Source organism: Lepisosteus platostomus, chromosome 21 (genome assembly GCF_059453375.1).
Source record: "Lepisosteus platostomus isolate fLepPlt1 chromosome 21, fLepPlt1.hap1, whole genome shotgun sequence".
Lineage (NCBI taxonomy): Eukaryota > Metazoa > Chordata > Actinopteri > Semionotiformes > Lepisosteidae > Lepisosteus > Lepisosteus platostomus.
Window position 1 is genome coordinate 2,460,181 of NC_142631.1, and position 24,776 is coordinate 2,484,956.

The following is a 24,776-nucleotide window of genomic DNA, read 5'->3' on the forward strand; positions in this document are numbered from 1 at the left end:
GATTATTACTGAGGCAGGGCTACGCTGAGCACAGCCTCCAGTGGTGCCCAGCGACAGACGGCCTCCAGAGAACAAGGCCCCTGTGGCAGAGCGGGGGGGTCGTGCAGACAAAGACAAGGACTTACATCTGAGCTTCTCGTCCAGCGTTCCACGCGAGGTGACCGACAGGGCCTGGATGAACTCCGAGAACTCGATGCGCCCGTCCTGCAGAGGGGGGAGACAGCAAGACGCCCGTCTGAGAGAACACCAGCCTGCGAGAGCCTACTACTCCAACCTTTACTCCAGTGCAGACACAGCAAACCACAGAGACACCACTGCAAGATCACAGTGCAGATTAGTAACCCACAGAACCCATTGTTAAAGCACAGTAACGTGTAGCAAACCACAGGGACACCTTATTATAGTCATACAAAGTCAAATAAATGTATGGTATGAGGCAGGTCCTCTTTTCAGGCCATCAGGGCCCATGAGGGAATGGGGGGGGGAAGGGCCACCATCTTTCTCAACCATCCGACACTGGAGGTGGAGGTGATGTGGTCAGTATCACGCTCCGGCCAGCTTATTACCCCCAGAAGGATTAACCTCTGGTACTCAGTTGGAAAGCAGGCTGTGTGGACCGAGGAGGTCTGGAAGGGATTAGAGCAAGCTACATCGCTGGCCCCTACCTGGGATTGAACCCGGGACCTTCCAGTCAGGAGCTAGATGCCCTTGCCCTCTAAGCTACCACGGCTAATGCATGGTATTAGGCTAGTGAAAATGCAAAATACCATGCAGACTGACAGTGGAAAACCCTGTTGTTTAAACTGGGGCTTCTCAGGGTATTAATGACTGGGCAAGCAGCACGATCACTGTAACAGCTGAGGAGCCGGCTGCAGTGAAGCCACTTCCTGTAGTCTCATTCTGAAGCGCCCTCCCTCAAGGCCAACTTCTACCAGGGCAGAGGTCACCCAGTGGTCACCCGGCTGTCGCATCGCGCTGCGCGATAAGGACGCAGCGGACCTGCCAGACTAATGGACTCCTTCCCTTCGAAGAGATTACAGCTGTCTGCAGCCCAGACAGCACACGGGGGGAGAAACTGGCCTGCTGTCCCAAAGGAAGACAGCAAATCGCTTTGATGGTAAAAAAAGACCAGTCAGAGCGGAGAACTGACTTCCAGCCCACATGCAGAACACTGTCCTTTCTCTTGTCATATTCTCACAAGGTTCCTCTCTTGGGCTGACCGACGCAGGAGCTGTGAAAGTCTCCCTGGGGCCTGGTGTCACAGATCTGTGCCCGACTCCCACCTGACCTCACAGCGCAGAGATTCCTGCTAACGGCGTGCTGGCGTTATTGAGCGTGAGGCAGCAGGACCACAGGGACTGGAGACGCTCGGACAGGAACGACAGTAAATGGAAGCACAGTAAGGAAATGCTCGGGAATGACCTCCCAGAGCTCCCAAACTGGCTCCAATGAAAACAGCCTCTTTTGCATGTGGGGCTCCTAGCTCAAGTCAGCGCAACAGACACCCTGCGACACGCTGAGCACCTGTCGCAGGGACACTTCCTAATGCCCAGGGGCCACAGGAGCTGCTCAGAGGGCCGAGTCTTCAAAATACAGAGAGGCATAGAAAAATTGCAGATTCTAAATCTTAAATAAAGACTGACCGGTCTCTTTCTAATGCAATCTAACCAGGGAGGTGCAATTAACGTGCTAGTTTGGCAAACTGAGGTCCTGACTACCTGTTCGCTACTGTTAGCAAGAGTCCTGGCTAAATATCACTCTGGTCCAGAACCTGGTCCCCCTAAAAACTCCCCTTAATTCCCCCCCCTCCCATGTGCAAAGCACTCTGGGAACCAGATTTGCAAAAAATGCAGTTTATTATCCTTAACAAGACAAATGAATGAAGACAAGTGCAAACTGCACTGTGGTTCAGGTCTTTCCAGCAGCCAGGTGACCAACTTCAAACACCAGCCACCACGGATTACAAGCGCAGGATTAATGCAGAGATAATGGTCCCCCTGGTCATATTTAGATGTTTAAACTCCCATAAGAAGCAATGGCAAAGTCAGTGATATAGAACGGGACACAACACCTAGCATAAAGCAGAGCATGCTGAAGCTCCCACCAACGAGAAGCACTGGGCTAGAGCGACATACACACCCAGATCTGCATCTCGGAACCCAGCTCGCCCGAGTAAGGCTGCCCGTCCGCGCCTACCTTGTTCTCGTCGAAGACGTTGAAGACGAAAGTGGCGAACTTCGTGGGGTCGCCGAAGGGGAAGAACTGCTTGTAGATCTTCTGGAAGCCGGCCGCGTCCAGCTGCCCGCTGGGGCAGTCCTTGATGAAGCCCTTGTACCTGCGGGCAGAGGAGACGGCGGTCAGGCGGTCAGCAGCACCGGACCCGGGTTCGAGGAGGAAGAAAGAGAGGTCACAACAAAGGCGGAAAAAGTCGCAGATCTTGTGGAATTCACCTCTGCTTCTTCCTCTGTTAGCTACAGAGCACCGGTTAAGCACCTGCTAGCGCAATTTAATTAACTGCAGGACTTGCACCATGTCGGGCAGAGAGACCTGCTCCGGTATCACCAAGGACAAGCTGCCTGCCTCTAAATAATGCTTCTGGACCAATATCATCCCTCTTCGTCCGACTGCGGGCCTCCGTCTTGTCACTGGGATAATTTGTTACTGGGCAGGCACCGTTATCTAACCTATGTTGCGCCCAGCTCATTACTTTTGAAATGACCGTCTAATTGGAATTTTCTCCCCCCCCACGCGTCTCGACAAATACGTCTCCGTGCACAGCCCGTGATCCAGCCCCATGAGAGGCGTGGGGGGGGGAGAGACAGACAGGCAGGTTAGGATTGCTTTTGAAATTGAAAACCTGCTCACAGCCGAGCTGGGGGGGCAGCTAAGAGTTTTCCCAGCATTAAAAAAAAATCAATGGGCAAGTCAGCTGTCTTCTCCAAATTGACTCCATGGCACATTACTGTCACTGCGGGCGTGAGGGCTTTCGCACTCGGACAACGCGTTATACGTGTATGTGTGCTCCTGCAGGAGCAAATGCAGCACAAAACCCCTGAGCAAGCAGAAGGGCCGTTTTTGTAAAAAAAAAAAAAAAAGATTTAACGATACTTCAGATTCCTACGAGTTTGGCTCAGAGCCCATCCAAGCCAGCGCATCCCAGGACATTCTCCCTCTTTCCGGCTGCCGCTGAAATGTTTGGGGAGTCGGGTGCTGTGAGAGTGAAAAGGTTTGGCAAGAGATCCTGAAAAGCCACACAGGGCCCAACACAGCCTCTCCAGGACTCCAGCACTGGCTGATGATGGTCCTAAGGCTTCACTCTTAAAAGGCCTTGATTCCTGCCAGTTGGGTGAGGGTGGAGACAAGGATGAAAATGGCTTTCCGGGGGGCTGGATAGGCTCAGCGACCCAGCGGTGGCCATTATTTTAATCTTTATCGTTGCTTTCAAAGTTCCTGCTTCAAGCCAGAACCCAACCCTGAGCAAAGATACGAAAACCAGTCAAAAGAAATGATTAACTATTATTACAGATAGGAACAATTAATAGGTTTATTCCATGCTGAAAAGAGAAGAAAGAAAACACAACGTTTCGGCTGTGGAGCCTTCGATTAATTAATCCTAGATCTAGCTAGATCTGCACAGATAATATACAGGTCTAATACAGATCTAGTATTAATGCTAGATCTAGCTAGATCTGCACAGATAATATACAGGTCTAATACAGATCTAGTATTAATCCTAGATCTAGTTAGATCTGTACAGAGATGAAAAACTGATGTTAACAATGAGGAGCATCTGAAAATGAGTCAATTAGATCTGAGTGGTGATCTTCCCGGATGAAGAACGGGACACAACACCTTGCATAAAGCAGAGCACTGCACACAGGCTGTGGAGTTGACCTGGAGAAGCTGTGATCAGGTTTCTCAGTGACAGATCTCCGAATGACAACCTGGGGTTCCTCTCCTCCAGACTGAGCTGTGCCAGTAGTAACAAAGAGGTTCTGATGGCAGAACACACCAGCGCATGCTGGAGCTCATGACACGCATGCAGTATATCGTGACTGCTGATGGTGTCTCAGATACAGTACGTAAGAGCCTGGCACAGCGGGTTAGTTTCATTTCCATAAGCTTCCACTGGTGTGTTTTTCATTTACTGCAATTAAGGCCCAAAGGTTCAAGCACTGCGCGATACGAAATTAAGCAAAATTGCTATTGTTCAGGCAGGTAAACCTTTTGGAAATCCTAATCCAGCAATGACCCATTTTATGTATAATTCAGGTGCTATGACTCATTTTTAATTCATGATGTCCCTGCTGAGAAAATCTTTCTAAAACCCCCTTGCCTGAACCGAGCAGAGCTTTAAGCAGAAGGGAGAAGGGAGCTGTCATGTGAAAGGTAGCAGAGCTACTTGGCAGCGATGTCGATGGTTTCCCATCATTTCCCCTCTGAAACGACATCCTTAATGAAGCTTTAACGAGCGGGACAGGTCGGTCAATCATTTCTCGAGCCCTCGAAAGCAACTCTGGCCTTTTAAAAGTAAAACACATGAGCCCTTTGGGTCGTGCACAAAGCCCTGTGTTTCTGGCCCATGTGCACAGGGACCAGCTCCTGAAAGACGGGTCTCCCAGAAGCCTGGGACGAATGCACCAATCAACCAATCGGAAAGGTTGTGCAGCCAGTGCAGCAGAAGGTGTCGACATGAGAGCGAAGGCCGATGTGGACGTCTGCTCGAGAGGCTCACCGGGAGGGGAAGGGAAGGGGTTAAGGGAGTAAAAAAAATCGGTTTTTGTGGAGCCAAACTTACACAACCAGTGCGGAGGAGGAGGAGGAGGAGGAGAGGACATAGAGAGGAGGAGGCATGCTTTAAAAACAGAGAAATCTTTGCTCATGTCTTCCAACCACTGAAGCCTCCCACAACTGCAGATTTTACAGAGCTCCTGCCCCCCAGCCCTATGCTGGAGAGTCCCCCCCATCCCCCATACACACACACACACACACACCTCATCGCTGGCCAAGAAGAGCAACGTGCAGCAACCCCACACACTGAAGTCCAAACAGTGCCCCCCAGCTCCTGCCTCTGGTGTACAGACAGCGTGGAGCTGAGCCTTCCAGGGCAACAGGCCGCTACTGGCAGCCACGCCCCCCTCCCTCCTGCCCAGGAACAGCCCCGGCTCCATGGCCTGACGAGGGGGGGGCACGGCCCCCTGTGCACCGTCTGCCCTGCAGCTCACACAGTTACAGCCAGCCCCCTGCCCCGAGCTCAGGGCTCAGCTGACTCTGGGCTCAGTGTTTGCAGCGGGCAGGGGGGCACACAAGGAGGTGCCAGGGCACTGCTGGAGCGAGGAGCTGGGAGAAGGCAGCCTGTCTCACTGAGACAAAAGCAAAGCCCCAGATGGAGAACCCCCCCACACCCCACTTCAAGAGCGACAGGCTCGGCCTTCTGTTCTGGAAACTGGGTGCTAAAAAAGACACGCTGGTACAAGGCCACTAGTTCGGCCCCGCTATCCTGTTTCAGACACTGTCCAGATCTAAACAGTGCGCCGACCACAAAAAGCTTAATTATAATTATAAAAATATATAAATATTTTTTTTACCTAGATAGAAACCTCCAGTTACCTTCCCTAATTCCACAGGTACAATGAAGCAGCCTTCCTGCAATTGTTAGCAGAAGAAAACTAAATGAAAGGTCTGGGTAGACTAGATACTTCATTACCTCAATTAATCAATTAAGCAACTGGCCGCTGATATGGAACAGAAACCCGACAGCAGGGGTCTGCTGGACCAAACCAATACAAGCTTATTTTAGAACACTCCGCTACAGTACATAATGGGTTATTTCACAGACGCTTCTATCCCAAGTGATTTACTGCTGCTGCAGTCGCTGACAGCAGAATCTCTGCCCTGCCTGCTTTTTTTTCCCCCTTTCTCTCTCAGACCCCGGAATCACAATCCTACGTGCAAGAGATTCGCTCGGCATTATGCTTCAAAGTCTTAAATAATCCCAGTCTGTCACATCACTGTCCTGTTACGGAACAGGGCTTGTATACACGTTTGAAAGACTGCAGGGAACCTGCCTTCTGGAACCCAGATGTCCTCAAATGAAAAAATGTCGGGGGCTGAATTCTGCCTCAATAAACCGCGGAGGCACAGGCAATAACTGCTGGACAGAGCACAAAGAGGCTCAGGAACTCCCTCGAACCTGGAGCCTCCTGACAGAAATTAAGGGGAGACACCGCAGAGAGGGGAAGGCAAAGCCAGAGGAAAACCATGAGGTGAGCTGTCCAGGTCCTGGAAGGCTGGTGTGTGTCTGTGAGTTTTCACTCCTTCACAATCCAATCAGATCCTCCAGGCGGGGTCCTGGCTCTGGGACAATCCTGCTCCAATCAGATCTTCACTCCTTAACAATCCAGTCGGGCCTTTCAGGCAGAGTCTGGGCTCTAGGGCTGGAGGGGCTGAAGGGGCAGTGTATCTGCAGAACTCCCGGGCCCGTTTAAAGCAGCAGCAGCAGCAGCATTTGCAGAGCTCGAAGAAGAAGATAAATTGATCTAATCAAGCCTGTAATGAGCCGATGTGGGTCATTAAGAGCCGCGCTGAAATTAAGCCCTGCAGACACACCGGCCCCCCCAGAAACAGAGTTGGTATACACTTAGGGAAGAGTGCAAAAGCAGTGCATTTGCTGGTAAAGCTTTATTAAGAGCAGAGATAAAAAAAAACACTGCAATGGACAGGAGGCACAAATCGCTGCGACTTACCCTGCATGCAAATTAACAGAACCTAATCCCCCGAAAAAGGTGCACGACTTCAGAAATGGCAAACGGCAGGGAATGTCAAAACCCTGCGCTTTCCAAATCTGCAGAAAAGGCACAGAACACACTTCCGCATAATAATGTGGAGTGGAATGGACAGGGGGCTGAGGAGCCTGATTTATTTATCCCAGTAAGATCGTGGCGGCACCAGTGTTTTGTCTGAAGTGGGCAGCAGGCCTCCCGGGCTGCGACTTCATCGCGCCGGCTCGCAGGAATGAGGGGAGAAAGGAACGAGACTGCTGAAAGAGCCGAGTCCCAGATTCTGCCAGGCCGTCTCCTTTCCCAGTGGAACTGGGCGGACCTTCAGAACCCCAGGAAGGCGACAAGTGAGAGGAGCCCGGCCCAATCGCTAATTAGCAGTTAATTAATAATAATTGCTTATACTTATATAGCGCTTTTCTGGGCACTCCACTCAAAGTGCTGCACAGGTCATGGGGAATCCCACTGCCGCCACCAGTGTGCAGCCCCACCTGCGCCAGTCCGCTCCCCCCTTTACCGGCTAACAGACCCAACAGTCAGGCGCGTCTTCGTCCCCGCAAGGGGGCAGCCAACGTGAATGAATCAAAGATACAATTGTTATCTGCGGGACTGTAGAGCAACGAGGGGATAAAATGTCCAATTAAGACGAAGCAGGACCAACCCAAGAAATATTCACCTTCAATGTGCTGGCTGAAGCCCAAGTCTCTGGTTTTCCCCATAGACGGGCGGTCTGCGAGGTCGATCTGCTTTTTGCCCGGCGCCAAGAGCGGAGCGGTCCGGCCCGCCCCCCCCAACCCCTCCCGGACGGGCCCACCGCAGCGCCCAAAACGCAGAGCCCAGCGATCCGAGCGGCTGAGCCTGGGGGGGGGTATGGGAGCCTGGAATAGCTCGGAGCAGAGTCCTGGGCAGGGAGTCAGCCGAGCGCGTGAGGGTGCCAGGAGCCCGCTCCTCCTCCCAGCTGCGCTGCAGACCTGGACAGAGGCAGGCTGTCAGCTGGCAGATGCTTCAGCGCAGCTTGCCTGCAGGTGGCTGGAGAGGGGCGGGAGGGGGGGGGGGCATCGAGCTCGGCTGACTCACTGCTGCAGCAGTTTCAACGGCCACCAAGCTGCCGGTCCCTGCGCCACCCACGCCGCGCGTTGGCGGCCCTCACACTCCCATACCCCATACTCCCATGAGACCATCTCGGGCGCTCCTGGGCACCCCGGCACCTGCTGGCGCTTGTTCTAGCGGTGATCTCAGCTACATACATACCCCCAATTGAACCGATAACAGCCATCGCATCAACAGGGGCTTTTCGTTTTTGTTCAATCATTGAGCACGTGGGAGGTTTCTGCGACTTTTTATCCGTGGTGCTTCAAACATAATTCCAGCTCTCCGGCTTTTGAGTTGGAAAGAGAACTTGCAAGCAGGTTCCAATCGAGAAGCTTGGGACAATGTGTAAGACCTTGTTGAATGCGCCGGGCTTTAACACACTTCACTAGGTTCTTAATAAGGCGCGCTGCAGTAAGCCTTTCTCAGGCTCCATCACCAGCCTTTTCCCATGAGGAACACACAGCGACAATCCCTAATCCCTTCCAAATGGACCTGGAGAGAACATGCAAACTCCACGCATAACCAAGCGCCAGGAGCTGAACCCAGGGTCCCAGCAACCACGCTGGCCAGCCGATCTACTGGACAAACGCCAGGAATGATGAGAAAGAATTCAGAAAGCACTCACCATTGCTGCACCTCCTTCTCTGTAACTGCAAAGAGAGAGAAAAGGGGGAAACTCATTATTCACACCCCCGACCTCCTGTCAGTGCATTCAGGACGCCTCACTAAGAGAGACTCCCCTGGAGACAAGCCCCCCCCCCCCCCCCCACCACATGGAGAAACAAAACCTGCTGTATCGATCAGCCTTTGTTTCAAAAGACCCTCATCAATCTTCTTCACTCAAACATTCACATTCTGCAGCAAAGGGTTCTTTCCCCCGAGGATATGTTTATTCTTTCCTAATTGTACTTTTCGAGGTTTTGATCAAGTATCACAGATGTTTATCTTGTTGTCATAGTCTGGAAAACACCCCAGGCCTTGGTGCTACTGCACCGAGTTTCCAAACACGTCACGGCCCGTAACATGAGCACAAGAAGTCGAACCCATGGGGTTTGCTGGGATTTCCCTCCCTGACCTCTACCGCCTAAGCAGATCGTTTCAGGTTTTCTATGATCTAATCAAGCACTTAACTGAATCCTTTCCTTCCAACTGCAGCGAGAATCAGGGTGTGCATTTCCCCCCAGAGGGGTAGAAAAGGGTTTCTCCCTTTTCATGAGACCAGAGCTGGGAGATACTAACCCATAGGGACTCAGGACAAGGCTTGACTGGACACCACACACTCACGGAGCAGAAGGAGTGGCTGTTTTGAGCCAGCGGAATTAAATTCTCAGCACCGGGCGGACGGCATACATAAAACCAAGTGTTAGAATCCACACAGGGCAGGAATACAAAGAGCACTACCCAAACACATCCGGGACAAAGAGTCCAGGGTCCTCCATCGTGATGCAGGACCATCAGGAAGAGTATTAGCTGGCTGGGTCGCTCTGGTGCGAATCACCCTCATACCTCTGGGAGATCAGATAACAGGGCGATTTATCTGCAAAGCATCTGGGAGCTCAGCTCGCACGAGCACAAGAGTGATCGGATTAAGGCATTAGGGTTACCTTATACCTTAAGGACTGACTGATTGATTTTAGGGTCTGATCTCAGGTCGTGGCGCCTCCCCCTCCAATTCTGACCCGGTTCTTCCAATGGGGTAGAAAGGATCCGATTCCCCGGAGGCTGGTCTGACAGTTTAAACACTGGGTCCCGTGCCAGCAATCGCTGGCTCTCCCTGTCCCTCCTTCCGAGGGCACACAGGAAGCCTGGCCAACCGGTCAGCTGGTGAGCGGAGCAGGGGTCAGGGCTCTGCACCGGCAGCTCTGATGGGGCCATCTTGTCATCCCCCTGAGCACTACGCTTCACTCCGACTGCTGCAGTACCTGCCCTGCTGTATAAGTGCATCCCAGCACAAGCTGCTTTGGATAACTGCCTCAAACAAACAGCCAGGATACCACTGACTCAGTATGACGTCATTTTCAGAACTCTGGCCGAGAGTGACCCTGTGCGACGCGTCTAATGCTCTCTCAGCAGGTCAGCGGATTTCCTTGCCTCGGCGTTGCTCCTGCCTGACCTCATCGCGGCCCTCGGGGTCAGTGCTGCGCACCAGCGCCGTGGAAGAGATGGGACAGGAGAGGCAGGAGCAAGCTGCGCTATCAGACTGGAGCAAATTGCCTTATTATCCGAAACGGCAGCAATCACAAGCTCTCCTGCATGTCTCCCCCGCCCCCCCCAATACAGGGTTACGCACAAAACGGCAAAATAGAAAAGCAATTTTCGCTATCAAAGCCTGACAACAGGTTAATAAAAAACACCCATCAATTTTCAGCACTCTCTTGATCTTTAGATGGCTGTGGTGAGCCTGGAGCCTAACTTGCACAGATATAGGGTCAAAGGCAGAACTGCACTGGACCCAAAGCAGGAAATGGACCAGGCCAATCCATCTGAGTAGCTTCACACCCTGGACTGCTGGAGGGAACTGGACCACCAGGAGAAAGCCCACATATTTGTGGGGAGAACATGCAAACTCCACACGGAACGCAGTTCAATACAGATGTAAGCCCTGAGCCTAGGAGCACTGAGGCAATAGCCAAAGCCAAACTGGACCCCTGAGAAAGGCTGTCCAAGATCTGAGCTTCTAACTCGTCCACAACAACGAGTTTCAATCCGTTCGTTTATTTTTCAGGCACCCTGATAAAGTGCAACACTGGAGTTCAGGACAGACGATGGTTACAAAACCGAGAAGCTGAAACGAACTTCAGAAAATGTCCTTACTGGTCATGCATTGAGTACAGGTTAAAGGTTTAGGTGGAAAATTACAGAAAAGACATACTGAAATGTGCACGCCCGAGAGTCACAGGTTTGGGTCTGGATCAGATCATCACAAGCTTAGTGCGAACTAGGACGGGATGAGTCAGTCAGGGCTTGGATCTCTGCGAGACAGCGCCACCTGTGGCCATCCAGTGACCTGCACTGCTGTCAGTGAGGAACACTTCCCGAACAAAGTGAGTAAAGCAGAAAAAAAAAATTGCAGTCTGTGCTAAAAATTTGCAGCAATATATATACATAGTTGTGTTTGGGGGAGAAAGTTTAGCAATTAAAAACTTTCCCAAGTTTTAATTCATGGCAAACACCTTTAATTGAGGTGTTAATATTGCACTCCTTACACGCTGTGTGAGAGTGGAATAGGAGGAGGTCTGGGCGATACTGAACGACGCAGGTGAATGTTATTTCTAAATTAGCACATCTCCGCGGTGCAGTCCTCATTCCTTCAGCTGTCTGGGCGCGAGAAGTGTTTGCCGGCGAACACACAGCGGGTGTGTGCGCGCGTGCCTGCGCGCGTTCAGAGCTCCAAGCCTCGCTTAGCAAAGAGCCGCAGCTTCCACACCCAGCAGATAGCAGCTCAACGGTATCCTATTCGGGGGAACCTATCGGTCTCGCCGCGAGGACCTGAAGGCCACTTTGAAAATGTTTCAAATGTTATGAACCTAAGAACTCAAAGCGGCGAAAGAGCAGGTTTAACGAGGTGGTGCCGCGAGCTAATCTGCGGCTGAGCTCCCACACAAAGGACTGATAACCTTCACCGCCGGGGAAAAGGGAATCCGGTTCCTTTGCCAGTGCGAGCTCTTTGCTGAAGGCTCAGACGCCCGTCTTTTCAAGATCAAAGCATTTTCCCCTCCCTACAGCCCCGTTTTTGTCTTTTTTTGCACGGTAACCTGCTAGCCTTGGAGGACAATTTTATTAGGAAAAAAAAAAGGAGAGCAACAAGGGCTTGAAGCTCCTGGGCTGCTCTTCCTTCTGCATCTCCCTCCCTCTTCTTCCTCACGGCCCACCACACTGCTCCCTGCGCCGAGGGGGCTAAGGCCTTCGTCTCACCGGATATCTCCCAGGATGCTCTTCCTTTAGCCGCCACGGGTGGGACAGCAGTAGGCTGGAAGAGACAGAAGGGGGACCCATCTCCCTCCCTCCTTCGGCGGGTCGGGGAGAAAATCGTTTCTCGGCCCGACCCGAAAAACACAAGCAGCTCCCCGCAGACCAAGGAGATGAACCGCGGGCTGTGAAGCCAGCCCGGCCGCCCCTCGTCTTGTCCAGAGCACCAGGAGGTGCCGTTCCCCTCCGGTCGGTGCTGCCCAGTGGGTAGGCAGGCTCAACCCAGGACCCTGCAGGAACCAGGTCTTCTTTTCTGAAGCAGGGAATCACCTGGTCTCCTTCTCTCTCACCGCTTCGGGCTCGGCAGCGCGGGACAAACACACGTTCAGACAGGAGCTGTTTATTCTCTCCTCAGGCTGCAGAAGTTAGCCATAATGCGTTCCGACTGCCCTACTTACCGGATAAACTTCTAAGCCGCGGGGGCTAAGCGTCAGCCGAATTAGGACTGTTCCCAGCTAATTCAGTTTAATTACCAACAGCTCTACGGTGGCAGCCTATTTTTTTGCATCAAACATCTTGACTGGCTGATGGAAACCCTTTGTGACATCTTGGGAATCCTGCTACCCTCATCATCACCCCCCACCCCTCCTTCAAGGGTCAACACCCCCCCGCCCCCCATCCGGGGCAGGAGTGGAAAAGCAAACGCAGCCACAACAGATGTCCGGATCAGCCTGTGGACCTGCCAGTCCTCCTGGGGGTGGCGTGGGACAGTCAACAGCAGAAGCAAACTAGACCCGGCGAGGCATTTTCGCTGCGCATCCTGCAGAAGCCCACGGCCCATCCAGCGACTAGTAGAGATCGTGGGCTGTTAAAACCAAGAACAGGCCCCTTTACGCAGAGGGTTGAAGGAGTATGGAACGAGCCACCACCCTACCATTTTGTCAAAATGGTCTTACCGGGTCGTTAAAGCTTCCTTCGAAACGCACAGGCATCAGGAAATGAGCATGGAATGAAGAGGCTGCAATCAGAAGGGCCTCACACTCAGCAAATTGAGTTAGAGCTAGCCAGAGAGCTACATAGTGCAGTGTCTTCTTATCGAATGGACCCCAGCTATATGCTGCCCGGTTTATATGTTCTTTAAAAAACGGTTCTCCCCACAAAAATGCCGAAGGAACTGTTATTTTTTCTTTGTCTGCAGGCCTGCTTTCAGGATGCGGAAGACAAATATCCCAGAACACAGGTGCCAGCAGCTACGGAGGTCCCACGGATCACAGTATGATTCAGTAGAAACAGCCGCACAGGAAAAACCACTACAAAGGGGAGCCGGATTCAAACGCTGTCGCGTCAAGGCATCAAACAACCTGAGCACCAGGAACGCACCGCATGCCCGAGCTGCCTTCCCCGCCCGAGAAAGCGCTACAAAACGCGGCGGCCTAATGCTTCTCCGTCCGCGACGCCTCATGTTTATTCAGCAGGGAGAAGTGCAGAAGCCGTTTACTCCAGGAGAGGAGCAGGAAGGGTCCGAGCTCGCTCGCTGGTAAGGGGGGTTTTCACCCGAGGAAGTCCCAGATTGAGCATTTCTAGTCCATTCTGTGCCATTTCAGATGCCTGCGATAGCAGATTTGTCTTATTAACTGTTAGGAAGTTTACAAGACCATGTGGCGGTTTCTTCTGCAATCACCGAGCCGGCAACAAATTAATGGGCTTATCTAAAGAAATGCACCACCCAACAAAAACACACTAATAGGCTCTCACTGTCTGGATACCTCTGCAATCCAGCTGCACGGAGGTTAGGGGAGACTAAAAGCCCTGCACATCGACCTCGCACAACGGCTGCTCTTGCTCATCGCCGGCGATGCAGGGACGCTTCTTCAAAATATCACCTCTCCTCCCTCCTCTATTTTCAACCTGTTTCCCTGCATCCCTACAAGGACACAGACTGCGCTCAACATAATGACAGCTTTCTTAGCGATTTTCTGTTCCGCACAGAAACGCCAGAAACCGGCTGTTCACACCCTGCTGTAAAACACTGCTTTTGCTCTTTCGTGGTGCCGCAGAAGAGCTGAATGAAAAAGGAGTGCAGTTACAAGCCTGGAGTGCTCTGGCACGAGGGAACAGAAAACGACCCCGACGCCCCGGACTGAAGTGATTGATCGGCCCAAAACGACAGGCAGCTGCAATCACTCGCGTTGATCGACCGATCGGCTCCTAAACGGAAGAGAGAAACGGGCCTGCTTTTCAGGTGGCGCTGGCCCCTCCTCATTCCCGCGGGGGGAAAAAAAAATCGATTCTGCGGAAACCGCCTGCCTGTCCTCGCAGCGCCCGACCCGGGCAGATCCGCGCTCACGGATCCGGACGGGAAAAAAGCCCGGATGTCGGGAAAAAAACGTTGGGAATTTTTAATTCGGCCATCAAAGGTACCATCCATATAATATCAGGAGCCACAGGGGTCAGGGACTTTAATACAACCCAGGGAAGCTATCCGAGTGACAGACCGATTTGGAGCGTGTCCCAGCTCCTTATAACAAGCCCATGGACAGCTCTTCTTGTGAAGGATCTGTTAATTAGCGTAATAACCAATTAACATCCCCAGTCTGAACGGAGGAATTGGCAGATCGTGCATCCCACCTGCCTGCGGAGTTCGGGGGTTCGGCTGGGCAGATACGAACGCCCTCTCCTCCCCGTCCCTCTCTCTGCGCAGCTCCCCGGCGATCCCGCATTCCCAGAGAGGCACTGTTCGCGCACGGCCGGCCTGATCCCTCGGGTCAAAGGTCGCACGGCGCGACATTCCCTAGGTCACAGGTCATAACATCGTGCGACATCTGTACCCCCCCCCCCCCCAGGTTGAAACACAAACAGCACCCAGACGTTCACGGGCCCGGCTGCTCATCTCATGCAACGGATTCACTTCGGCGGGTACCCCAACATCTGTGACAGGCTTAACCCTTCCTGCGCCCCTCCGTCTTTCAACCCTGCCTCCGCCGTGTGGCGCCAACACTCGTTATGGTTGGTTTGTTTTTTTTAATCGACCACCGCTGGCCTCCTCCATTATTCCCCGAGCAGACACCGCGCGAGCTGCAGGCAACCAGAACGCACAAGAAACCGAACCGTCACGGCCCACTGAGCCCAGAACACAGAACTCTGCTGTGTAGCGGGGGGGGGCTCGCTGTCAATTTCCTGCTGCATCAGAACTCTTGACGGAAACGGAACCGTCTGTTTTTTGCTCACTCGTTCCAGAGAGCGCTTTGCAATCTCATGCGCGCAGCGAAAGTGCCTCTCCTGGGGGGAGCCCCAGCTCCAGCCAGAGAGTGACCCCGTGCACTGCAGAGCCCAGGCAGCGGAGACCAGCTGCAGCCCACTCTGCCCCCCTCCTCCCCCCGGAGTCGGGGAGACCCCCCTAAAGAACTTTGCCCGCCGGCGGCCCCCGCCAAGCGTGCACACGTCCCCACGGGAGGAAAGGGCGGGGGCTCGTTCTCAGATTAACACCACGTGACGCACGCAGGTCCAGTGATGTTAGTCATTATGCCCCATTACTTTCACCCGGCGCTCAGCGGAACCCGCGGGTCGTCTGAGCCCCTCAGCCCTCAGCTCGACACATCAACTCCACGCCCCCTGTGGAGAATCCGAGGGACCCGGCTCTCGCCTTATTTCCACCGTCAGCCCGGATACGCGCTCTTGTTTGGGAAGCGCTGACTGCAAACAAAAGACCAGCTTTCAACGGTGATTTAACACGCCCCCGCGGCTCAATCTAATCTTGATTAACTGCAGGCAGAATAAAGCCCTGCCTCGAGCCGATACCGGTGGTGCACCGCGCAATGCCGCGCTACCGCTGTCCAGGCCTGGGCTGCGCCGTGCTTGAACTGGCTTGGTTTGGGCCAAAACCCAAGCAGAGGCTACACCCAAGCCCAGCGGGAATCCAGAGCTACAGCTGTCAGAAGAGAGCGAGCAGGCTGTGCGCACGGATTCCCAGGCCAAACCTGTGCAAGCACCCACAGGGTGCTGGTTTCAGTCTCTCCTGTTGCTCTACAGGTGGGTGGCAAAGTCTGCCCTGTCAGAAACAGCTAGATGCAGGCAACCGCGCACTGGGAGCCCAGCTGGCCAATCCTCAGACACACCAGACTGGACTGGAGTCCACTTCGGCGTCCACCCTCCCTCCCTGCTGCTGCTGCGCGCGAGAATACTTCGATTTCATTGCACGAGATGAAACTGGGAGCGCGGATCTCGCACTACGGAAAACACCAGGAGGAAAGGAGCCGTAAACGGACATACAGAATCATTCTTCCTTCTCCACCAGGTCCTCGTAATCAACGGCATCTTCACGTGAGCGTGCCAGAAACCCACAAAGCTGTTCTGCGAGAGCAGTTCGCGCTGGAAGGATTCAGTTAAGTGCTCCAGGGGTGCCAGACTGATCCTCGCACACACCTCTCTGGGAAATGTCTGCTTTCCTCGCTACGCGGGTGCAAAGAGAGAGAAAGGGAGAGGCGGAGGGACATACTCACAGTAGGTCTTCCTGGTCAGCTCCTCCACCACCTCGGGCTTCAGCTTGCTGTTGGACTTCCCCATGGTCAGTCAGCACTCTGCGGCCCGGCCTGGGCGGGCTCGTCCGGACCCCGGCTCGCTCGCTCGCTGAGCCCCAGAGCCACCAGGAGCACCAATCCCACTTTCAGGCACGCCGCCGGAGAAATCAAACTCGGGCAACGGCACCGCTACGGACCGGGCCTCCGGGGAAGGCTGTCAGGCTCCGTCGCTGGAAGTTCAGTCTCCCATCGGAAGCCCACGGAGAGGCTGGTTTGCTCCTGCTGGCGGCCGGTCCGAACCCCGGCCCCGCCCCGGCCCCTCCAGCACTGAGCTGACCTCTCCGATCTCGGGGTGGGGGTAGGGGTGAGGGGGGGGGGGGTTCTCGCCTCGGGACGGGAGGTCGGGTGGCTTTCAGATCTCCGGAGTCTCTCCTGCTGCAATCTCAGCGCCCATGTAGCCTTCCCTCCAGTCACTGTGTGGGACTGACTGTGTGCAGTGTTTCTGCAGTTGTCCTTGGTTACCAGACTCCCTCTCTCTCTCTCTCTCTGACTGGCGGCACTCGCTCTCTCGCACTACCCGCCCTCCCTCCTTCTCCTTCTCCCTCCCTCTCTCTCTCTCTCTCTGTGGGCAGTTCTTCACAGAGCTCTCCTCGAGCTCCGCAGCTCAGATAAGAGGAGGGCCAACTCCGGCGCGCTGCCCCTCTCTGCAGGTCCTTACTGGGACAAGAGCAGGATGTTCTCCAACCCGGATCTGCCCTCGGCCCGGGAGGACTCGTCCTGGGGACGCTTCACGACGGAAGTCTTCCACCCCCTCCACCCGGGGGGCGGAAAAGGGCCAACTCCGGCACCTGCTTGCTTCGGGAATGCGCGGATCCCAGCGGCGCCCGGTGGAGAGCTGGGGCCACCGGCTTCCTCTCCTGCGCTGGGAGACGCCGCGGGCGCTGGGGGACGCCGAGGGCACGGCCGCAGGGCCGGGGCGGGTCTCTCCGAGCGCTTGCTGTCCGGTGACGGGCGATCGGCGCCTTCCGTTAAGCGACGACAACAAAAAAGTCCGGCCTGGAGACGCTCAGGGTCTGCCTGCTCGGCTCCGCTGGGTCCGGGCGCGCCCCGCCCTGCGGAAACCAACATCAGAGAGCACGTTACTGGACGCGCTGGTCAGCACAGCTCTGGAGAACCTGCCAGGAGGCGGCTGGACCCATTTTAGGTGCGCTTTTAGGTTTGTTTGTTTTTTGGAAACGATTCCTTCCTCCCTCTCCCCAAAGGAAGAGATCTACCAGGCCTGTGCAGTACAACCCCCTTCTCGTTACCCCTCCTGGCACTGCAACACCCCAGGAATGAGGAACTACCGCCCCCCCCCATTCAGCGACACAGGCGGTGAGCTGTGTCCCCCCCCCGGACCCCACCGGTCACGCCTCCGTGAACAAGCCAACAGGAAGACACCAGTCAGCTACCGCGAAGGGAATCTGTCCCACAATGCACCGTGGCCCGTGTGACAGGCCACAGGGCATTGTGGGACAGCGCCCGGCGTGACAATCCTCCAAAGGACACAGAATACTCGTCCATCTGTTCCTACACCCCCACAAGCGCAATTCTCATCACGTTCGCCCCCAAAGGCGAATGGAAAGGGCGGGCCTGGCCGGCTCCGTGGCTGGCAGGAGATAGGGGGTCCTCAGGTAGTGGCCCCGATACCGGCTCGGGATCTCCAGCTGGAGACGCGGAATTCTCCCCGGGCTCCGTTTACTCAGCCCGCGCTGAACGTCCGTCTCTTCCCTCTCGAACCCGGCCCCTCCTCGATACCGGATCTCCGCCACAGCAGCCCCCCAAACGACGGGGCGAGGGGCGGAGCGCGGCGGAAACGACGAGGGTCCGGAGGCGCGGCGACGACCCCGCACTCGAACAACGAGGGCCCAGCAAGCGAACGCCGCGGACACACGGGCGGTGAAGTTCTCCCCTGCTCCCCTGTCACGCCGGGCAACCGCCAGACAAGCAGAAGACACCGATCCAAGCCTCCTGCTCAGCTCACGATGTCAGGCTCAGGGCAGGCCTCTGCTCTTGACCTTCAGGTTCTTGAGATCTCGTTCACGGGGCTTAAAAACAATCTGGCTCCCCCCTCCCTCTCTAACCCTAGAGATCGGCTCGCAGATCCTATTAGTCTTCATCTGCACCAAAACCCTTTTCAGTTTGTTTTTCCCCCCAAACTTCTCTGCCAGTGGAAAGGAAAAAAGAAAAGTCTAGCTTTTAAAGCCCTTTTTGACAGGTGGGGACCGATGCGGAGAAAACCTGGAGGAAAAAATTAGATCGCACCGCGGGTACTGGCAAATCATTTCACAAACGCCGAGTTTGTCGGAGATATAAAACAACAGGATCCCCTGTTCTCATTAGACGTCTGAAACACTCCAGTCGGGGGCTCGACCAGAACTCCCTCCCCCCCGTGCCGGCCACGGATCTGAGCACGCCACAGGCGACAGTGGGCTTCCAGTGGACACGGCGATTAATTTTTAATTGCATTTGTCTAGCCCTCCACATCCCCGCTGATCCCAAAGTGCTTAACACGTCGATGGGGACCCCCTGGAGCCGTGCCCCCCACCTGCTGATACAGAGCAGCCTGGTGACATGGCAGGTTGCAGGGGTGAGGGAGAGACACTGCTGCATCAGGTGGATTAGGGTCATCTGTGTGGAAGCCAGACTGCTCAAGGCCAGAACTCCAGGGGTAATGGCCTTAATCAGACAAACAGAGCCCTGGGATCTTTTGTTACTATCTTCAGTCACTACAGCACAGTATGACTGCTTAACATGCCGGGGTACTGGGTCAGGGGAAAGAGCACCACCTAGTGGTCCTCCAACACCACACAGCGGCAACCTGGTAATTCACAGAGGTCTCCCATCCCAGGACCAACTAGGGCCGGCCCTGCTGAGCACCTGAGACTGTCCTGATTTATCCTAAACACAGCCTTTGGAAAATGCCAGCAGCCACATTACCCTGCAACTGACCACTGGCAGCCCAGTGAAGCTCAGCAGGTGTGAGCCAGGTAGACCTCCTGGGAAAAACTAAGGTTGCTGCTGGAAAAGGTGTTAGTGGGACCAGTAGGGGGCGCTCGCCCTATGGTCCATGTGGGTCCTAATGCGCCAGTATAGTGACGGGAGCACTATACTGTAAAAAGGGCGCCATCCTTCGGATGAGACGTAAAACCGAGGTCCTGACTCTCTGTGGTCGTTGAAAATCCCAGGGTGTTTCTCCAAAAGAGTAGGGGTGTAACCCCGGCATCCTGGCCAAATTTCCCGTTGGCCCTTACCAATCATGGCCTCCTAATAATCCCCATCTTTGAACTGGCTTCATTACTCTGCTCTCTTCCCCACTGAGAGCTGGTGTGTGGGGCATCATCCAGGTGGGGCTGCACACTGGTGGCGGTAGTGGGATTCCTCGTTACATGTAAAGTGCTTTGAGTGGAGTGTCCAGAAAAGCGCTATATGAGTGTAAGCAATTATTATTAGTAAATGTCCTCAATGAACTGCCAACAGACTCAGCCAAGCTGAGCTGCCCCAGCGGGTTGTGCAGACTGGAAGAGACACAAGACCTTTCCAGACAGTAGTTGCATGAAGAGCAACAGCCATTGACCAGCTCGGCACAGGTCAGCGCCATTGTTCAAGAGCCAGGACTCTCGCCAGGCTGCCAGTCTCTTCACCAGCCCTCCTGCAACGGGGGCACAGAGGGTCCGATCCTGAGGGCACCATCCCAGCCGAGTCTATAGAGGAAAGCTGGCTGGCAGGCAGGCTTTGCCAAGCTCTGCCCATTGCAGTGGAAAGCTGGACATGCAGGAAAGTCTCGGTCATGTCATGGAGGACACGGAGCACGGATCTAAGCTCCGGAAGAGTACGAGAGATATAAAAAGTCCAGTTTCGGGAAAGAGAGGGGACTCACAGGGCTTTTTCTTACTGCCAGGCTGGGTCAGGACCTGTGTGCTCAGGACCAGGTACACCTGTACCCCAAGATCTGTTAAACCGAACACTGAGGTCCTGCAAACTCGACTCATCTGCTATAGCAGACACTGTTCCCTGTCCAAGATGAATAAATCCTTCGGAAACACAGCTCAACACTTATAATAAAGAGGAACAGTACAGGACCCCAGGCTGCAGTGCTAACCAGTGCGTCAGGTCAATATTCTTCCCCTGAAAGAAAACATTCTGCACTGATAGTGACCAATTCACCCTGCATAATGATGAAGCAGCAGTTACTTGCGGCCTCATGAGATCTCTTCAAGACCTACAGACGCTTCCAGTGGGGAGCTGCGTCAGCACGCGTTGGCTGCAAAGGAACAAGCAAAGGTTCATTCCCTGCTGAAAAGAGAACAAAAGAAACACAACGTTTCGTCTTTGGGGCCTTCTTCGGGTGTCACGGAATACACCTTTACTCGTTCCTATTAAGACGTTTCTATTAAATTCTCTTGTCGCATGTAGAGTGTTGTGTCGGGACTGCTGGTCGGCCTTAGCCGACTGGAAGCTAAGAGATGAGGCCTTAAGGACAAGGCGGTGAGGTTAGGACCCGGCGGAGAGCACGACGAGGGCCGAGGTGAGACTCCCCCCCGAGCGAGGACTCACTCCGGCCACGCCAGGGGAGTCCGTCTGGCGTCCCGTATTCCTCTGGCTTTCTGTCCGTGAACCCAGGTGAATACGTCCTGAGCGCCGTCTCACCGTGTTAGAAACGGAAAAGTGTGCGTTTGAGTTTGGGGGTAGTTAACGCGGCACACTTCCCCGAGTCACGCCGCTGGGTGAAGTAGCTTTAAGCCCCGAAAAACCTTCGTCGGTCTCGTTGCCAGTAACTTAAAAACAGGGGAACCACCTCATCCGCGCCGGCGGCGTGGTTTCAAGTAAGACATTCCTTAACGGCCTGAGGGGAAAAATAAAAACTACAACCTGCGCCTCATCTCCTTTTCCGACAGCCGACAGCACCGCGTCGCGTCTGGTGGAAACCTCGGACGGACTGGCGGCGCCAGGAGGCTTCGGGCACTGAGAGAGGACGGACGGACGATTTCACGGACTCGGCCGTTACAGAGCTCGCTACCGACTGCTAAACCGAGGCGCAGTTTCTTGTAAAAAAAAAAATAAACCGGTTTCAGATGCTGAACAATGAAAATACGTCTTCAGCGCCTTCAGGGTGATGCACGAGTGTCGCCAAGTACAAGCAGGATGTTTCTGATTTTTTTTTTTTTGAGGAGGGGTGTGTGGAAAATTTATATTATTTGTGTGGGAAGAAAGGCCGGCATCAAATAACTCCTTCATGTAAAACAAAAGAGAGTGCAACAGTTAAATCAGCCCGCGTCAGGTTCCACAAGACACTTTGATCATTTAGAAAACCCTTGACATTCAACGTGATTCGGTTACTGCCGAAAGCCATGTGTCTTCACTAGAACTGCCTGGAACAGAAACAGGGGTCAAGCCCCAAATGAGCAAAAAAAAAAACCCACTCACACTTTGTATGTTTTAAAACTAGACATCGAGTTGTTGAACAGCTCTATTCCACAGGACGGTCGTTCAGTGCCGGCGTTTCTAAAGAAAGGAAAGCGATAGGTTTGGGAGGGGACTCGTTTTTAACCCCTTGCAGTCGGTCGTAATAGTCTTTTTCGGTGAAATGCTCGTGAGATTGAAGTCCTTCGCCACCCCAGCAGTGCCGTTTGTGAAATTCAAAGCGCTCGGTCGCAGCCCGAGCGAGCTGTGCTGAAAACCCCCCGCAAGCCGCATCATTGCGGACCGCCTGGGGGCCGGCGCTGGACACACAGGCGCGTCTCCTTCAACCCCCCCAGATGAAATATTCATGGGCGGCGTAAACAGAGTTGTGGAAATGGGAGTAATTATCCGTGCGTGAATACACACACACACACAAGACACACGTGCCACGGGAGGGAGACTGCTTGGGGGGGGGAGGTTTTATCGGTACAGATTTTTATTATTTGCAGTCAGTCCCGGTCGTTCCAATTAATTGGGGGTGTAATATATATATATATATTTCTGATGCATAAAAATTGATCTCGTTCTACCGGAATCGGAGCGAAACGTCTGATACAGACCGCCGAGCCGCCTCCTGCCAGCTTCCTGAACTCATCCAGCGCCCAGCTCGCCTCATACAGAGCGACCTGTAGCAAGGCAGGGAGAACCCGCCGCATTTTAGTGCCATTCCGCAAGGAAACTTTTCCCCCCACCCCGAGAAACACTCACCTTTCGCCGCGTCCGCGCACGGAGGGACGAGGGCAACGATGGAAGGAGGAAAATATCCCGGGCTTCGGGGCTGCTTCCGCTGGGTTTCCTTTGTCTGCGCCCGGGGAGGTTGGCGAAGTGGGTCCGCACCAGCGCTTCCCAGCCTCCGCGACCGCCGATCCCTCCTCGTCTCCGCTGCCAGCTGCCAGCGAGCCTCAGGCGGAGCGCCGTCCTGACATCAGACGCTCCCGCCGCTGCCGGCCGGGGACGGGCTGGGAGTTAACCCCTCCCGGCCCGGCGCCCAGCCGTGCGCCCCTAACGAGCGCGGACAGCCCGGCTGGGAGAGGCGAGTGGGAGCGCTCGTTTCCCCAAGGCGAGTAACTTACTCGCCTTAGTTCTGGGGGGGGGGCGACGAGACGATGTAACGCGTGGATATCTCAGCAATAACGCAGCGGGTGTTTTCTGCGTTTTGAGATCAAGAAAACTTGCCTTCGTGGGCATTGTTGACACACCTGGACCTGTATGTAGTGGGGGGGGGGGGGGGGGAGGCGGTATCGGATGCCTTAGAAATGTCAGATGGCGGTCAAGCGGATCGAGAGCCCGGGAGGAACAGGGGTCCCCGGGCCGGGAGTATAGTTTTCCGACGCGCAGCAGTATTCATCGCCACAGGAGCCCGAACCTATTAGGTTAATGGGTCACTGAGACATGACGGCGGCATCACGTACTCTGTTATCCAGGGTTGTCAGGCTCCAGTGTTTTTTTTTTAATAAAAAAGTGTATTATTCGTGTTTTTTCTTTCACTTAATCCCCCCAACGCCCGTTGGCGTAGTGTGTGTGTGTGTGGAGGGAGGGTGTCTTCCCCACAGCGCACTGAAGTCTTTCTTTTCTTCAGTGGCGCACACAAAGCCGATATGAAAACCCCGCTCATTGTTCGCTCTGTGAACGCAAGCAGCGCTCCCGACATAAAAACAGGGCTGATGGAAGGAAAAAAAAAAAAGATTTTTTTTTTCTGAACCGATTTCGCGCAGGAAGGCTTTTGAGTTGTTCTGCGCGTCAGCGTGCCATTTTCAAGAGCCGCCCACACGCAGTGTTCCTGTAAAGAGGACCCCAAAAATATCCCGGGGTTTGACAGCCTATTATTTTCAGAATGTAGGCGGGTGGGGGGGGAGAAGGGACCCCCGTTAAACCCAGCTTAAATTAAAACGGGCTAATGAAGCTGTACATACAGGAGGTGCATTAGCCGCACAGATGGGCCCTGATGAAAAGGAACTGAACCACACGGCAGAGATACCGATTTACTCCGCATCGATTACTGCTCGGAGAAACACCAGCTGGGGACGGTCGCCGGCGTCTTTTTATTTGCTGAGCTGCCAGGACTTTCCGATATTCCCTCACTAAATCACTGTGTTTTATGGAGCAAGTCACGCTCTTCCTAAACGCCGGATTTACCGCTCAGAACCCCGACAGCCGGCGAGGGCGGGAGATCGATGGCCGACAGCAGAGTCACGTGATGGGGCGCCATTTTGTTTTGTTTTTTTTTGGGGGGGGGGGGGGCAGGCTCGGGCCCGAACGCCCCATGGCCTTAGGTGGGGCTGTTGTGACTCGGGCGCTGTCCATGAGCTGCCTGCCGAAGGTCTTGATGATGTCGCGCAGGGAGCAGGGTTGTCGACTCACTCACTCACTCACTCACGCGTGACATCAAGGGGGCCACAAAGAGTGAAGAGCCTCATGCGGCTGCCCGGACCATCGGGTACCAAACGTCAGGACCCCGTAGCGCCCAGCCCCCTCCGTACCGCCGTCTTGAGCGCCCTGTACAATCTGCACGGGCCCCTCCGACACACAACGCTCAGCCCGAACCGGGCGAGCGCATCGCGGCCGAGGAAGAGGAGGCTGAGCAGGAGCTGCTGTCTGCAGTCATTAAAACCAGCTCGGGGGGGATTAAGCAGGCACCCCGTTGGGGGGCACTGGGGGGGATGCGCCCAGCTCCGTCCCCCTTGCGGATTTCGATCGCGGACGCCTCCGGGTCCAGAGACGCGACACACCCAGACCCCCGGGCGCAGGAGGACCCCCAACGTCAGCCAGGATGGCGCGCGGGTGACGTCGCCCCCAGCCCACCGCAGGCCCGAGCCCCCAGCTGCGCACACCTGTCGCCCGCCGTCTGCCAGCTCAACTCATCGCTCCTGTGCTGCCGATCCCCATCCCTGCCTCAGGCTGGCTCCGACGGTAATGGCTTGTTAAAAATAGAACTCCCCAACTCGCAGGACCAGCTTTTCAGAGCCGTCTTCTTCCT

General features: G+C 54.6%; 1 protein-coding gene across 3 annotated transcripts in view; it reads right to left on the minus strand.

The window, feature by feature from the left end:
• Positions 1 to 22,946, minus strand: part of LOC148643852 (neuronal calcium sensor 1) — a 31,221-nt gene extending 8,275 nt beyond the window's left edge. Inside the window, exons 1-6 of one of the 3 annotated variants that reach the window (XM_088614827.1) lie at positions 22,508 to 22,942; positions 21,764 to 21,841; positions 16,280 to 17,409; positions 8,497 to 8,521; positions 2,197 to 2,335; positions 126 to 204 (exon numbers count right to left, since the gene is read on the minus strand). In XM_088614827.1, coding sequence (XP_088470953.1) covers positions 126 to 204; positions 2,197 to 2,335; positions 8,497 to 8,521; positions 16,280 to 16,343 — 307 coding nt within the window. In that variant the 5' untranslated portion in view covers positions 16,344 to 17,409; positions 21,764 to 21,841; positions 22,508 to 22,942. Of the gene's footprint in view, positions 1 to 125; positions 205 to 2,196; positions 2,336 to 8,496; positions 8,522 to 16,279; positions 17,410 to 21,763; positions 21,842 to 22,507 lie in introns of all 3 variants that reach the window. The other 2 variants (XM_088614828.1, XM_088614826.1) reach the window with 2 other exon arrangements.
• Between the last annotated feature and the right edge of the window lie 1,830 nt (positions 22,947 to 24,776).